This window comes from Chlamydotis macqueenii, chromosome 15, assembly GCF_036417535.1.
Source record: "Chlamydotis macqueenii isolate bChlMac1 chromosome 15, bChlMac1.mat, whole genome shotgun sequence".
Taxonomy (NCBI): domain Eukaryota; kingdom Metazoa; phylum Chordata; class Aves; order Otidiformes; family Otididae; genus Chlamydotis; species Chlamydotis macqueenii.
Genome location: NC_141570.1, coordinates 13,152,543 through 13,168,052, shown reverse-complemented (window position 1 = coordinate 13,168,052; position 15,510 = coordinate 13,152,543). Strand labels below are relative to the sequence as shown.

The 15,510-nt window shown below is 43.0% G+C and overlaps 1 protein-coding gene and 1 non-coding gene across 2 annotated transcripts; one reads left to right on the top strand and one right to left on the bottom strand.

Annotated features, from left to right (window-relative positions):
* Window positions 1-4,276: 4,276 nt before the first annotated feature.
* LOC147598877 (U6atac minor spliceosomal RNA) lies at window positions 4,277-4,396 on the bottom strand. The gene has a single exon (XR_015260261.1). It is a non-coding gene; the product is annotated as a U6atac minor spliceosomal RNA (small nuclear RNA).
* Window positions 4,397-5,858: 1,462 nt separating this feature from the next.
* ALG1 (ALG1 chitobiosyldiphosphodolichol beta-mannosyltransferase) lies at window positions 5,859-15,139 on the top strand. The gene is made up of 13 exons (XM_086759480.1): window positions 5,859-6,066; window positions 6,165-6,242; window positions 6,785-6,888; window positions 7,376-7,524; window positions 8,137-8,226; window positions 8,893-9,003; window positions 9,879-10,000; window positions 10,669-10,707; window positions 11,262-11,321; window positions 11,903-12,013; window positions 12,746-12,860; window positions 13,661-13,736; window positions 14,105-15,139. The coding sequence occupies exons 1-13, from the start codon at window positions 5,859-5,861 to the stop codon at window positions 14,237-14,239; spliced, it is 1,398 nt and encodes a 465-aa protein (XP_086615606.1). The 3' UTR covers window positions 14,240-15,139.
* The last annotated feature ends 371 nt before the right edge of the window (window positions 15,140-15,510 follow it).

Here is a 15,510-nt window from a genome sequence, read left to right as displayed (position 1 = left end):
TTTAGTGTTTCATCGCTCTGTTCCGAGCCATACCCGTCACTGAGGAAAATACTGCTGGTATGTCATTGTATCAGAAATTAAATTTCAAAATGTTTATCTTGGGAATCAAATACATCTCTTAGGCGTGCAGTCTGCTCCCAGGCTGGTGGGGCTGATCTCAGAATCCAAGCCTCTGTTCACCCTGCAGGCGTGGGGACCTGGACATCTGTGAATGCAGAGGGCAGGCCTGTACTGCTGTCTGGCAGCAGATGCTCCGCTCTTAGGATGAAGGATGCAATTAAACTCCTTCTTTTCTTTCCCAGAGCGCAAATTAGCAGTGTGACAGAGAAGTCTGATATTTTTCTTGGAAAAAAAAAACCCAAGCCTACTGCTGAGCTGCATTGCACACAATTTCCTTGTGCTACTCGGTGAGCGAGGGAGAGGGGAATTCGAGGAGGAGCCACTGGGAAAGCCCCGTTCTCACTGTAGAACGTTTCATCGCAGTTGTCTGACGTGTACTTATGTCTGTTCAGCCTGCACAAGGCTGGTGACGAGCTCTGTTAGCTGTCTCCTTATTTTCAGGCATTTGATGCTGTAAATCATAGAATCATAGAATCACAGAAGGGTTTGGGTGGGAAGGGAGCGTTAAAGCCCACCCAGTCCAACCCCCTGCCAGGAGCAGGGACATCTCCAACCAGATCAGGTTGCTCAGAGCCTCGGCCAACCTGGCCTTGAATGTTTCCAGGGAAATGTTCACCTCTCTGGGCAACCTGGGCCAGTGTCCCACTACCCTCAGTGTAAAGAGTTCTTTCCTAATATCTAATCTAAATCTATCTCCCTCTATTTTGAAACCATTACCCCTTGTCCTGTCACAGCAGGCCTTACTGAAGAGTTTCTCCCCGTCTTTCCTGTAGGCCCCCTTTAAGCACTGGAATTTCCTCTTTTTTCCCTTCATGCTTTCCTGAGGGATCTTTTGGGTGAAAAGAAAATGAATAAAGTGGATAAAAAGCAGCTAGTGAGATCAAAAGACGGCAAATGAAAAGGGTACAGTGTTTGGAGTGGTAGAGGGTACTATGAGTGGAGAAAGGAGCATTTTTAATAGGGTCTTTCCCTGCCATTTTCCCTTCAGGAAGGAAGGTTGAGGTTGGAAAGCCTGGTGAAGAAATTACGTGGTATGGTTCTGTCTAGTGCTAGCTGTAGTCTTGGCATAAAGGGGAGACTGGCTCACATTAGGTAAGGTTAGGCAGGTGTACAGTTCACGTCACGGCATGTACTAAACTGAATAAAATTAATTTAATATTTTAGAGCGTGGTGGTCTTTAGAGGAACATTTAGCTTGCGGCCAGGGAGTCCTGCCTTTGAAACACCATGGTCTTTTCGTGTTCAGTGCAGTGAGCGACGCACGGGAGATTCTCAGCAGCATCAGAACAGGCTGTGGGCTCAGCGCTAGGCTACCTGCAGTAGCACTTCAGGCTACCTAGAACTGCCTCCAGATTGAGCTTATTCTGCGAGCAACTCCTTTCATCTCCACTGTAGCAGGGGCTGCACTTCAGGAATTGAGCAAACAGGAGAACAATCACAAGAAACAAATGACCTTGCTGTTGAAAATGGCAATAATTTATCACAGCTTCAATAGTCTCAGCCCTTTGAAGTCATGTGGAGTTTATGATTACTGTTAGTCCGTACCCCCACAGTGCGGATATGACTGGTGCCAGTACTTACTACTGAGATATTCCATATCCCCAAATGCAATTTTAAAAAGGTTTGTACTGCATATATTGTGTGGCAAAAAGAATAGCCAAGGTGGCGGCAGGCTTTTGCGAGGTTAGCTTGAGAGATTTGAGTTGGTGACTTCTGGGATTAGTGACGTTCCACTAGCCAGAAGGATTTAGGCTTCTGTGTCTCTGCTTATTGCACTTGCAGCGATCTGTCAAGGGGAGGAAGGCTTGAGACGGATCCTAAGTGCTTACACGGATACGTAGTGTGTCTCTGTCAGAGAGAACAAGTCTGGTGATGTTCACAGGAACAGACATGACCCAAAAGCTTTGTAGCAGCTTTGGTTTTTTTTAAGTGCTCTGCGGTGTAACCCAATGAATAACATAGTGGCTAACTGGTTATTCTGTTTTGGCAAAAATCCTGAGAGATTAACAGGGATGACAAAGGAATTAAAAATGAAGTGACTTGGAACAAAAATCTGCTAACTCAGCACTGCTTCCAAGAGTAAATCTTGCTGGCAGCCATACAAAGTGACCATTTAAGCCAAACAGTGTCAGGAAACTGGTGCTGGGTCTAGATTTTTGACTTGCTGAGCTTTAGAAGGCCATTTCTAGAATAAACTGCAAACAGTATTTCCAAACTTTCTGAAATGTCACAAGAAGAAAAGAAGGAAAAAGCCTTTTGAAAAAAAAAATTTTATTCAATAAATATGAAAAATTTTACAAGCAGAAATCAGTTCTCTCACAAAGTGCATTTCTCGTAAATGCATTCATCTCTGTTCCTGGTTTCAGAACCTCAGATAGAACTGATGACTACAGCGTATTTTTCTCCCACTAAGTGCTCTGAAGACTAGATAGGACAAAGGAACATTTATTGCAACTCTACCTTCATAAACTCAACTCACTCTATCTATAAAGCCAATATCCTTGTAAGTAATTTTAAGGAGTTTGATAACCTGTCAGAAAATACGAATATATGGAATTTGTGGTGTTTTGCCCGAGAGCCTGCAGGAACCAGTCACTCACTCATTCCATCACAGTATATGATATTTGCACTTTATTCAAGGAAGTAAATACGAAAAGCAATTTGCATTTTTGCATTAAAGTGATACGCAGCACATAGCTGTCAGGTGAGCTAGGCGAGAATTCCCGAAAGAACAGATCTCCTGCAGGTTGGTATGTGTAAAAGCCAGCTAGCGATGTGGGACAGCAGGGCTTTTCTTGAAGAGACTTTGACTCTTTCCCAGTTAGAAAAAGATGCATTTGAAACAGGATCTTTCAGCGAATATCCCAGGCTTTATTATCGTGTTGAAACAGTCTGCCCACAGCTGTAATTACAGATATGCTTTAAGAGGGAACAATGGTTTCATTGTTACCACATGCTTGCTGGTAGGCGATCGGGAGATTTATAATGGAAATATAATACCTAACATCTGGTTTTTTGTCACAGGGGTAAAAGAAACATAACCAGAACAGCAGCATACCATTCAGACTGGGTGGCCATTAGGGTCTGCAGAAGATCATCCTTTATTTGTGTCTTCATTCCTGTTTGTAGTGAAGAAATACTGTTTGTTCTCTGCATTGCGTGACACAGCTTATTTGATTCCTGGTCAGTACATCTAACCTAGTTTTAAACTCTTGAAGAAGGCTCTAACTGAATGTTTTTTTCATTGTGGGGTTCAGTTACTTCCACAGGGCTTCGGCAAGATAACGTGGCAAATGTTTCTGGCAGGAGGCTTCCATTTGCTGTTGCCATCTGCATTTCCACCAGAAAACTGGGATCAGCAAACTGAGAACAGCTGAAAAGTGTTTATTAGATACATGTATTAGAACCCAGTGGAATGCAGATGTTGGAGGTATTTAGTACCTGGCAGGATCTGGACTTGAGGCATCAGATTGAGAGATATTTCAGAAATATCCAAGGCATCAATTCAGACCCAGTGAAGTTGAAGATCTCTTTAGAATTCAGTAGAATTTGAGCTGAAGAAAAATGTATGCGTTCAGTGGTAATGGGGCTGCACTGCAATCCTCCCTGACTCTCCGGGGTACTCAGACTTACCAGGAAAAACCCCATTGTGGACAACTGTCCGGTATTGCTGTAATTAGAATCTATCTCCCAAGGGGGAGCTCCTCTTTGTGCTGTGAGATAAGAGTGTCAGTTAAAAGATCCAATCCTGTTTCACTCTGGAATGAGCACTAGTATTGCTCAAGGAACAGTCACCCCTCTGTGCACGTTACATTCCCCGTTGGCAGTCTGCAGCTCTCAGCTGTCCTCGTTGGTGAACAAGGTTACACGGCTTGCACAGATGATGATCTGCGCTGATTTTAAAACCATACGCGTCTGGAAGGCTATAGTAGAGTTCAGTCAGGGAGATCAAATGGTAAAATTGAACTGTGAGTCAGAACTTCAACTGGACTTTATAGCCATCTCTGCCCCATCGTTTGTGTGTGACCCTGCCTGAGCTCAGCGTTTGATCCTGGATAAAATACTCTCTGTGCTCTACCATACCCAGCTGTTAAGTGTAATCGTATTTTTTCACATAGCAGGGATATTGTGAGTCTTTACTTTGATAGCCGCAGAAGAAAAAAACGGTCCTTTATACAATGAAAAACATTGTATTTCATGATATGAATTTGTGTCACACTATGAATAGCTTCAGTTGATATCCCTATGTGCAAGACTTCTGTACTTTCAAAGATCAGAAACATGGACAGCCATATAGATTAATACTGGAGTTTCCACATGAGATTAAAATGTAAGAATTTTAAGATTTTATTAATTTCCTGGTGCTGGGCAACCTGCAGTATAACTCAAATAGGGAGGTATTTGACTCATTTGATAATGATCATTAGCTGTCTGATTACTTTAAGCAGGCTGCCTTAGATAACATGTAGCATTTCCTGTTTCATTACCTTTGGCATCTTTGTTCTTTTGTAGGTCGTTTCATAAAAGCAGAACACTGCAATATAAATACCTTGAGCTTGAACAAGAACTAATTTTCTTCATCACCACAGGTACCAGTTATTTTTTACCTTTGAAGCAGTTGGGGTCATTCTGCGCTAGAGAATGGGTCACTTTTTCAGTCAGAGGAGACAACTCCTTCACCAAGCTTTTAATTTGTTTACGCTGAGAAAGTAATTCAGGTTCTGAGGGCCGCTCTTCCAGGGCTATTTTCAAATACCCTGAAGAAAGAAAGAAAATTCATTTTGCTTACTACCATAAACTCATTTTAAAATACAGAGTTTTGGAGCTTCATCTAGTGACTGCTATTCCCCACCTCAACAAATTTTAAAATGCGATTTAACCTGGAGCCCACTGCTGCCGGATAAAATTGTAAGTAAAATGTTTCACTAACACTTTTTTGAGAATGGAATGGGTCACTGTAACCTTTGGAATGTGCAGGCATGGCTGGAGCCTATCACCCCTGAAGAAAAGAAGGGATTGATACCAGACTAAAAGAGCAAGTTATTCACACATGTTCCTTCTCTGCAAGGGAAGCGTAGAGAGAAGGTCACCAGACTAGAAGAGCAAGTTGTTTAAAGATGCTCCAAGTTGAATAATTGCCAAACTTACTTGGATAACGATGTTTGTCTTAGATAAGTAGCTCCTTGCTCAAGGCCTGAGCAAGAATATAGGATGGCTCAAGGCCCGAGCAAGGAGGACAAGGGTTTTGAACCAACTTGGGCTGGTAGATATTTGGTAACAGGTTTCGGATGTACATTGAGCGTGCACCAGCAAATAATTAAAGGACACTCACTTTTGGGGGCCTGCGACCACCAGAGACCCGCAGAGGACCACCGAGCCATTTCACTACAAAGGTCATTTAAATATTCTAAATAGTCCCAGGAAATGCCATGAATATACTGCTGATTTCTTGGAAAACTAATGATTATGTATGTCTAACCTCTATATGTATTCTTTATTTTCGGACAACAGCGTGCACGTTAGGTGGAGCCATCCTCCGTGCATCCGGCGCTGTAACAAAGAATGCTTGCTTTCTAAAACTCCACGTGGAGCCTCACAGACTTTCTCGGCCGGCTTCTCCGGTACCACTGCCGTCCTCGCCCCCAGCCCCACCGCCGAGCCCGGGCCGGGCCCGCTCCCCTCGGCGCGCGGCGCCGCCCCCCGCCGCCGGCCCGCCCTTCCCGCCGGCGGCGGCACAAGATGGCGGCGCTGGCCGCGGCGCTGGCGTTGGGCGCGGCGGTGCTGGCCGCGCTGCTGTGGCGGCGGCGGCGGGCGGTGACGGCGGCGGGCGGCGCGGGGCGGGTGTGCGTGGCGGTGCTGGGCGACCTGGGCCGCAGCCCGCGGATGCAGTACCACGCGCTGTCGCTGGCCCGGCACGGGCGCGGGGTCGCGCTGCTGGGCTACCTCCGTGAGTCAGGGCGGGCGGCTGGGCTGCGGGCGGGGGGGGGGCGGTGCGGTGCGCGGGGGTCGGGGTCGCTCCTCTGACCGGCCTCCCCCCTCTGGCAGAGAGCAGGCCGCACGGCGACGTGCTGCGGAGCGGGAGGATCCGGCTGGTGCCCGTGGCGGAGCTGCGGGGGCTGCGAGGTGGGTGCGGGAGCGTCCTCGGCCCGGGGGCGGCGGGGGGAGCGAGCGGCCGGGGCCCGGAGCGTGGCTGTGGCGGGTGGTTGTGTTCGCGGGGAGCGGAGGAGAAGGGGGAGGGAGCTTTCCGTGGAAAAACAAAAGAGCGCGAAGGGGGTCTGGACCTGGCGGTGCGGGGAGGCTGGTCCGGCGGCGTGTGCGGGCCGGGCCCCGCCGCACGCAGGGGCGGTGCGTCCCTGGGGCCTCCCTCCCCGTTTTAAACGCCTCCCTCTGTGGAATTGCACGTGAATGCAGCGTGAAACGGGGGAATATTTTTAATCCCCCTCACTCTGTGTGTTTGTTCATCCGTAGGTACCCTGGCTTCTTTCCATACAAAGTACAGAATGGGAATTTGTAGGGATTGCAAGGTGTTTGTCTGAAACCAGGTTCCCGTTCTTCCAGTGCACCGCTAGTTTAAACCTTTCTCCGTGGAGATACCTGGCTCTGTGTGAGGTGCCCGTTTCTGGAGAGCTGTGATGTTCTTAACCAGGTTTTCTGTTGTTCTGCAGTTGGCCCGAGGCTTTTCCAGTATGTTGTAAAAGTCATTGTGCAGGCAGTACAGTTGCTGTACGCACTGCTGACGATAGATCAGCCATCCTACATTCTTCTTCAGGTATGTTTTGTGTTGGGACGAATTTTAATAAAAAGAAACAGTACTATATTACAGGGCATTTTGAGCAGTCTCAGACATTGTCCTAATTATTTGAGAGCTAAAACTGGCCGAATGGTGTAAGCCTATATCAAACTTTTTTTTTTTTGGCTCTAACCTTTGATTTTTCTGTTAATAACTCACATTTGTTCTTCCTGTTACTTGTTGAGCTTTCAAACTTCATTAGCACGGATAGGAGTAAAGAGCAAATCTTAAACGTTGTATTGGAGGGGAATATTGATCCTAAGCCAACCATAAAATTTGAAGTCCCTGCCAGTCTTTAGGAGAAACCGGCAGTTCTAGATGGTGAATACAAAATTGTCTCTATTCATTAAGTTCCTTTAAAATGATGTAATTTCGATTATTTGATTTTATTTTTCTGGTAGTTGCTTGGTGTTTGTCACTTGACCGCAATCTTGCACCGTTTTTACTTGTTTTGTTTATTACACAGAATCCTCCAGGGTTACCAGGTATAGCTGTGGCCTGGCTAGCCTGTCTTTTCTGGAGAAGCAAGCTGATAATTGATTGGCACAACTACGGCTATACTATAATGAGCCTGAGTCATGGCAGAAATCACCCACTCGTACAAATTGCAAAGTGGTTTGTACAGTAATTTCTTCTCCTCTTTGTAAATTACGTATCTTTGCAGAATTCGGAAGAATGGAAACCAGCAGGGAGAACAGAATTAGCGAAGGGGTGTTTCTGTGAAGGATTTCTGGATTTTGCTGTGTGATACTGCTTTCTATTTCAGAAAGCGTATTCTGTAAAACTCCTTTGTTTAACATGCAGGAAGGCGGCTGATGAAGCCGGCAGGTTGCTTTTCTGTGTATGTGCAAACTTTGATTTTATTATTAGAATTTCGTTTTATGTGCTGGGGATTTTTTATTCTCTAATGCTGCTTTACACCCCAGCTCATCTTTAAAGGTCTGCTTCTTGCCGAATCTAATTGGTCACATGTAGGTAAAGGCTTTAAAGGCTTTTGAGTGTGGCGTTCCGAGGTCTGGGAGGATAAGGGAGTCGTGCTGTATCCCTTCCAATAAACTGGTATTGCTTCAGTATAAGGAGTCAATTGGTAATTAAATTTCAGTTGCTGGGGACAGTTGGGTTTCTTTCGGGTTTCTTTGCCTTTTAATTAGCGTGGGCACTGGTAGGCAGTTACTGTTTGTTTAATTCCTTGCCTGTGGTTTCTAACTAAGATTTAATTTTTGTCAGGTATGAAAAGCTTTTTGGGCGTTTGTCTGATTATAATTTGTGTGTCACTAACGCGATGAAAGAAGATCTGCGGGTGAATTGCAATATAAAGTAAGTCAAATACCTCTAACAAATTAGTATGTGCGTATGCGAAGTAAAATGAAAGAACGTATCCCTGATGAATCCGAGTTCAGCAGAATCTTACAAAAGCAGCTTTCCCGAGCCCATCCATCATCCCTGAAATATGTCTGTTCCTTTTTGTAATGAGCTGTTGGAGCCTGGGCTTTCAAGAGTCTTCATTACCCTCCATAATTAACACCCCATTGACTAGAAGGTAGCAGTCATTACGGAAGGTTTGCTGCCACGCTGCCTATAGAATTGGAATGAGGCAGGCGTTGCTGCGTTTTTTAACAGCTAGTCTGCCCTGCACGTTTTTCTTTTGCAGTCTGAGGGCTTTAAGGTCAAAGTTGCTCGGGAAGGGTTATGAAGTAGGTTTAAACATTGGGACAATGATGTCTGCAGTTTTTACGGTTGTGTTCCAGTCCTTGAATATGCACACAAGAGAGGGGCACTTTGTTACGGGATTAATATGTCCACCTTGGTGTACTCCAGCAAACTTCAGGAGTACAGAAAGTTGTAAGAGTTAAGAAGTTAATTATTTTGCTGTATTGGTTTACTTAATTACTTTCTGCATTAGATTGTTGTAGCTTCTCACTGTACCATACCTGTTTTGTTACATCTGTTTTTTATTTAACTTGTGAATTTATTTCATTACAGGGCAATAACGCTGTATGACAAGCCAGCTTCTTATTTTAAGGAGACACCATTAGAACTTCAACATCAGTTGTACATGAAGCTTGCCAAAGACTACGAGCCTTTTAAACCACGGTATGTGTAAATAAAGCACGTGGTTACAGTCCTTACCTGAATGACGTGAAGTTTTTGCACGTAGTTACTGGAAGTACTTTTGCGTGGGGTCACAAGGTACTGGACATCAGCAGGCAGAGCGGTCTCTGTGTGCTCTTAGCCAGCAGCTGATGCAGCTTAATCGTTGCTAGGAGAGGCCAGAATCAGTGAAATCGTTGAACTGTGGTAACACAGTGCTTGGAGTGTAAAAATAATGTGTTTTATTTTAAAGAAGTTGGCGTAAGTACTGAGGGGATCTTTAATAGAGTATCTCTAGAGTGAAGCTCTGCAGCTGTTGTCTAGTTCCCACTGGGCTAGATAGCAGTGATTGGGTGCTTCGTTAAAAACATCCCCTTACTGTGGAGAGCTTGCAGGGCCTTGGTCTAAGGGTTAAGCATTCCCCTCTGGCTGCGTGCAGGACGTCTGCGTAGCAGATAGCTTTAACAGGGAGTTACTTTATCAAACCAATGCTTGAAAAAGAAGTGAAAGCCATAGCGTACGGCAGTTTATTTTTGGAAATGCCCACCATAGACTTATAGGTTCTGAGTTTAGTTGAATAAATGTTCTGTTGGCCTCCACGCTCTGCTGTATGTTTGAGACAGAGCTGGAAAGAGAGGCTGTTTTCTCCACTTGTTAAGGAAAACACTTTGTTAGAGGATGGAACTGTGCCTGTAGCAGTAGTGTCGCTAGGCTCTGGTAGCAGTAAGAAGGGTGAAAAATGGTCTCTCTTATGATTAAGTATCTCTGCAGCTCAGAAACAAAATCTTTGGAGATTCATGCTGGTCAAGCACAGTATTTCCTTCCGTGATTGCTGGCTGTATTGTGTAGTCCGTACTCAGAAGATCCTGTTTCCGTAGTACAGAGTCTGTCAGTTCGAATGCTGAGAGGTCTGCCTTTACAGAAAGGGATGAAAAAAATGGACATGTGATAAAAACCAGAGGACGGCCAGCTCTTCTCATCAGCAGCACAAGCTGGACAGGTTTGAAAACAAATAGCTTTATTTTTAATATTTGACCACTGTTAAACAGGAGATAACACGAGCTATGTTACTTCCTCACACTTGACACTTGCCATGCTATAGAGGCGTGTTGACATCATCAGTGGCAAAGTGACTTTTTTCCTTCATTTGACTGGAAGAATTTAAAGACAGGTTGTATATGATATACCTCAGTGGTTAAAAAGGAATGATTTTTAAAGTTGTATTTTAGTTACAGAATTACAATCTAGAGACTCAGCTTCAAGAATGATTAAGGAGATTTCCCACTTCCTTTTTTAACTTTCATTCTAGACATACTATCTTGCATAGTGGTGTAAAATGGATTAATAAACTAAAATATTACTCCTTTATTTCTGATATTACATAATTTTCTCACTTTTTTTTTTCTCTGTGTGCAAAAGGGGATGGAAAGTGGAAACAAATCCATTGCTAGTAACCATGGGCCGAGTTCCTATGCCATTGAATTAACAGAGCAAGTTCTACGCTTAATTCTGCAGCTTTAGAAACTCTGTAGCTTTGAGGGTGTGCAGTATTTGTCGCTTCTTTGTCTGCCATGTTGCCTATAAGGGGAGCAAATAAGCACTGTTAACAGTTACAGACTTTGATATAGACAATGATATGAATGTTACTAATAAAGCCTTCTCTTGCAGAGGATGAAGACTTCTCAGTCCTTTTGAAAGCTTTAGAAGGTAGGCATGCAGGACTTAATCTCACATATTCAAAGGAGAATGCTTGTTTTCAGGTCAGTCACGAAGGGTTTTGCTGCAGAGCAGTGCTTCCATATTCAGGTGAAAAGGCAGATGTATTTGATTGATTAGCAGTGACCTGGATTCAGTTAGAGTAGGTGTCAGGGAGAATTGTATTTCTAACTGGCTTGTAAATCGCAATTTTATTTTATTTTCTAAGCTATTGCACATACTCTGCACAGGCATCTGATAATAGGAAAGAAGGGATTACTCACTGTCTTATTTTGTAGACTTTGCAGCTGCAGTTTCTCAACTCATTCCTTGAAACAGCTGATATGGTGTAGTAGAACAAATGCTTCATGAATTTTAAACAGATCATAATTTATTTCTGTAGAAGTTTGTAAATTTTAACATTGCTAAATTTACTACTATTTTACAAGGTATATGCTTGTAAAGAAATTACTTGAAGTAGGAAGCTAAACTACTAATATGCTGTGACCATTCTTAAACCAGACATCCGCATGTTTGTCGACTAAACAGCTTTGTGTCTTCTCCAGATTATGAGCGCTATGTCGATGAAGGAGTCAAGCTTCCGTCTTTAGTATGTGTGATAACAGGTAATGGCACATCTGTAAAGACGAGAAGCTCTCAGCCTGAGAATTGAAAGAATTGAAGCTCAACGTTGAGATGGTGTAGCAAAAGAAACTTAAAATCTGACGCGTGGAGTGTTAAGCAGAAAGGTTTTTAGTGTTGGAAAAGGAGACCTGCTCATCAAACAAGGCTTTGCCGGAAAGTGGTGCAGACAGAATGAGTGCTGTTTCGTTAACTTTCTCATTAAGACAAACAAAAACTTGGTGTGATTTTGAAGGGCCAGTTGTGCTGATGAAATTTGTCTTATGGCTGTAGACAAAATGCAGGTCAAGACTGGGGGATATTGATTGATATCAATCAATATTGGGGGGATATTGGCTGGCTCTTCTGAATATTGAGTAAAGAAGTGGTCTAGGTTCACGTTGCTATCAAGGGGACTTAGTCTTTTACGTATCTTTTTTTCTGAGGATTGTGTGTGGTATCCTTTTTGATGTACCTGATACAACAGGAATCAGCTGTACAGTAAGGTACACAGACCATGCTATTTTCAGTCATCTTGATAAAAAAAGACATATATATATATATTATTTGTTTCTGTTTTAAACAGGTAAAGGACCTCTAAAAGACTATTACAACGGACTGATAAGTAAACTGCACTTTAAACATATCCAGATCTGTACACCGTGGCTCGAAGCTGAGGATTACCCTCTTCTGCTTGGTAAATAGTGGATTTCGTAGTGGGCTTGGAATGTGTGAGAAACAACTTAGCAAAGTTGGAGAGGGCTGGAACGGTAAATGAAACAATGAAGTTTTTGACTGAGCAACCAAAAGTAGCTGAAACTCTAAATTAACATGTTCTTGGAATATTCTTCCCTCAGCTTGTTCGTTAGCTATTTATTATTCCCATAGCTATTTATTAGCGTAAAGTGTGAGTAAGCTGAATAAAGTCGTAAAATACATATTCGACATTCGGCAGGGTTAGAGCCTGCCAATTTGTATGGCTGTAAAACACTGTGATTATTTGGTAGTTTTGAACCAAAATACAGTGTCTATAAAACCACACTGTAATTTCTCTGGTTAGAAATCCCTTGAGCTGGAAGAGGTCGCTAGTGAGCCACGCTGCACGTCCAGTCTGGATTGCGATGGAGTTTTCCTGTGCGCTTAAACATTCTTAGCAGATTAAGAGGCACAAAGATATGTGAAACTTTAAAATTCCCTTTAGTTTAATATGCACTCACCTGGTGTATTTCTAAAGCCTGACTAATTTGAGTTACAAAATGCATTGTGCTTTTTTTTCCTTTAGTGCTTGAGTCAGTCTGGATGGCGTTGAAATTAGCTCATTTTTAGCTCGCATCACCCCGAGAAGTACATAAATAGAAAGGTTTGCAGTAAGACTGGAGGAGCTGCTTTCAGAGAATTCAAGTTCTTGTCTGTTTTCTTTGCTTTTCAGGCTCCGCAGACCTGGGGGTGTGTCTCCATAAATCCTCTAGTGGGTTGGATTTACCCATGAAGGTGGTAGATATGTTTGGCTGTTGTTTACCTGTGTGTGCGATATATTTTGAATGGTAAGAGCTTGCTTATTCAGATAGAGTTTATGTGGATCATGTAAGACAGTATTCTTACAAAGCAAGAGTTTAACAGCTTCTGCGTGTGTCAAATGAGAGTCCAGTATTATGCTGTAGTGACTTTTTTTTTAATTTAGTAAGATAAATTAGAAATCAAGGTCATTTTATATAAGGTCAGTTAAAAAATTAACACTAGTTTCTACAAAGTTGAGAGCATTTAATGCAACCAGCTACCCTAAAAACCCACCCTGTAATCCTTTGTTTCCATGTACTTATTATAAAAAAAAAAACAAAAAAACAAAACCCAACCAAACAAAAACTCCTGTGTAAGCATGTCTGCGTTCTGTGAAGGGGTGAGTGTATGCATAGTCAGCCTTACAATTTACACTCCTTTGGGGAAAGAGTAGGTTTTATAAATAAAGATGTGTTCTTTGTGAAGATCTCCTGAACTGGATCATGGCCAGATTTTCCTTGGAGGTTAATTTTAAAGCGGGTCATTGCCCTGATTTTTACTGTGTGTCCAGATGAGTGGCACAGAGCCAGAGTGAGGGCCCTTTGGTACTGTAATAGTAGATGTAGATAGCCTGACATAGAAGGGAGAAACACTCTTTAAATTTAAACATTTGAAACTGCCTTTTTCATTCATTTTGTCAGGTGTGAAGCTCATATCTAGGCATCCAGGATCATAATGTTAGAGAGATCCTAGCGTCTCTTTGGATGTCACTATGCAACTTTTTAAACGTGTATGTTCCGCTGGCTGCTTTTTGTCTCGCATCTTCACCTATGACTTTTGTTCACAGTTTACATGAACTTGTGAAACACAATGAAAATGGCCTGATATTCAGGGACTCGAGTGAACTTGCAGAGCAACTAAAGGTAAAGACTTGACTGATTTTTTTTTTTTTTATTTTTTTAATTTTTTTTTTTCTTTCCACAAGTGATAACTGCAAAGGTGCCATCACCTGAGCCACCTTCTCATATCTGACTACCACCTGTGTATTTGGCATTCTTGGAAGATACTGCTTTTCCTGGTGAACGTTACTGGCCTCACTTCTGTTCTTCTTGAATATGAATCTGGCAAAAACATTTTACGTATTGTCACAGTTCGCTATTTATAGGGCCAGACCAAGGAGCGCTCTCTTATTGCTGCATTGCAGTTGAGGGTTAACGCTGGGGAAGCGAGAATGATCCTAAAAATGCAATATGATGATACATTTCTGTGGTTTTCCTCTTTTAACTTACAGGTGCTTTTCTTGGAATTTCCTACAGTGGAAGGCAAACTTCACAACTTCAGAAAAAACCTCCGTGCGTCCAAGCAGCTGTGCTGGGATGAGAGCTGGGACCAGACTGTTCTTCCTTTGCTTGGGCAGAATGAATGACTTATGGGGGAGGAGGATGTCAAAAAAGCCAGTACGTTCCTGGAGATGCACAGATTTGATAAATAGTGAATAAACACTTTGTATTGTCTGTAGTTGCAGTTTTTAACTACTTCATCTTGGGAAAAGTGTTTGGACACACCTTTTCCTTTACAATTGGAGCTTCTCATGTGAGTAGCGATAGCGCTGAAGGTGCAGCCGAGGCTATTTGTGTGCCAGCGGTGTGAGTCCTGAGGGGAGACCGGGTTCCGGCACGGAAGGTGTTGAGCCTCGCCATCTGTACTGCCTTTCCTCCCTTACCACTTGGGATGAATCTTCCGGAAGTGGGATGGAGGGTTAGTGACTCCTGGAACTCACACGTGCAAAATCTGTTACCTGTGCTGCTTAAAAGTCACTTTTTAGTGAGTGTACTTAAATACACGTATAAACTATTACCAGTTATAGCTGTTGTACGTAAGCACTTTAGTAGCTGATTGGGGTATTTTTTCTTGCAAATGGGAGGAGCTTTTTACTGAAATTGTTTTATTCAAACTGAGGATACAGCGGGTTCTTATTTTTTCAACTATTTAATATTCTTGGCTTGCCTTCCTTAGCCAAGTGCTGAATATCCTCTTGTATGGTTTTCTTGAGACAAAACCATTTGGTTTCACAATCGTTTTCCTTTTTACGGCGTGTGCAAGAATATGAAAGCCCAGCCCCTGGTATGTACCAGCTTTATTGAACACTTAAGAGGAAAATACACCTGTCAGCGAGTGTTGTCCTTGGACGCTGAAGTGAATGTGCCCATTTACCTTCAGGAAGAACAGGAAATTTATTCCTTTCTGAACAGATGAATACAAAAGGAAAAAATCAAACCAGCTCATTGAAGTACGTATAACTTGCTTAATAAAAGGGTGCACTGCACTTTCTGAGTGCTCACTCGGGTATATCCTTTATCTTTTGTTTTTATTGCTGATATCGGTATCCGTATACAGACCTAATGCTTACGAGATGCTTTTTTTATCATCTTTTAGATTCTTTATAGATGGCAGTCGTTTAAGGAATTCATGTGCTTGGTTTTATCACGTGGTTGCTGCTCACAGAGCCTCCTCACAGTTCCTAGTCCAGGGGTGGTTTCTGCACCAGCGTTTTTAACCCCCCCGTACTGAGTGACCGTTTAACGTCTGCTTTGCCAGCTGGACAGCCCTTTGCCAACCTTGTCTTTCTGCACCGTGGTTACAGTTGACACTTTTTTGGAAAAAAAGATTGTTGACAGTGACTTGGTTCCCCTGGTG

Coding starts and splice junctions, on each gene's coding strand:
- ALG1 (XM_086759480.1), top strand. CDS start 5,859: ATGGCGGCGCTGGCCGCGGCGCTGGCGTTGGGCGCGGCGGTGCTGGCC. Junction 6,243..6,784: donor GGAGCTGCGGGGGCTGCGAG/GTGGGTGCGGGA, acceptor GTTGTTCTGCAG/TTGGCCCGAGGCTTTTCCAG. Junction 12,861..13,660: donor TGTGCGATATATTTTGAATG/GTAAGAGCTTGC, acceptor TTTTGTTCACAG/TTTACATGAACTTGTGAAAC.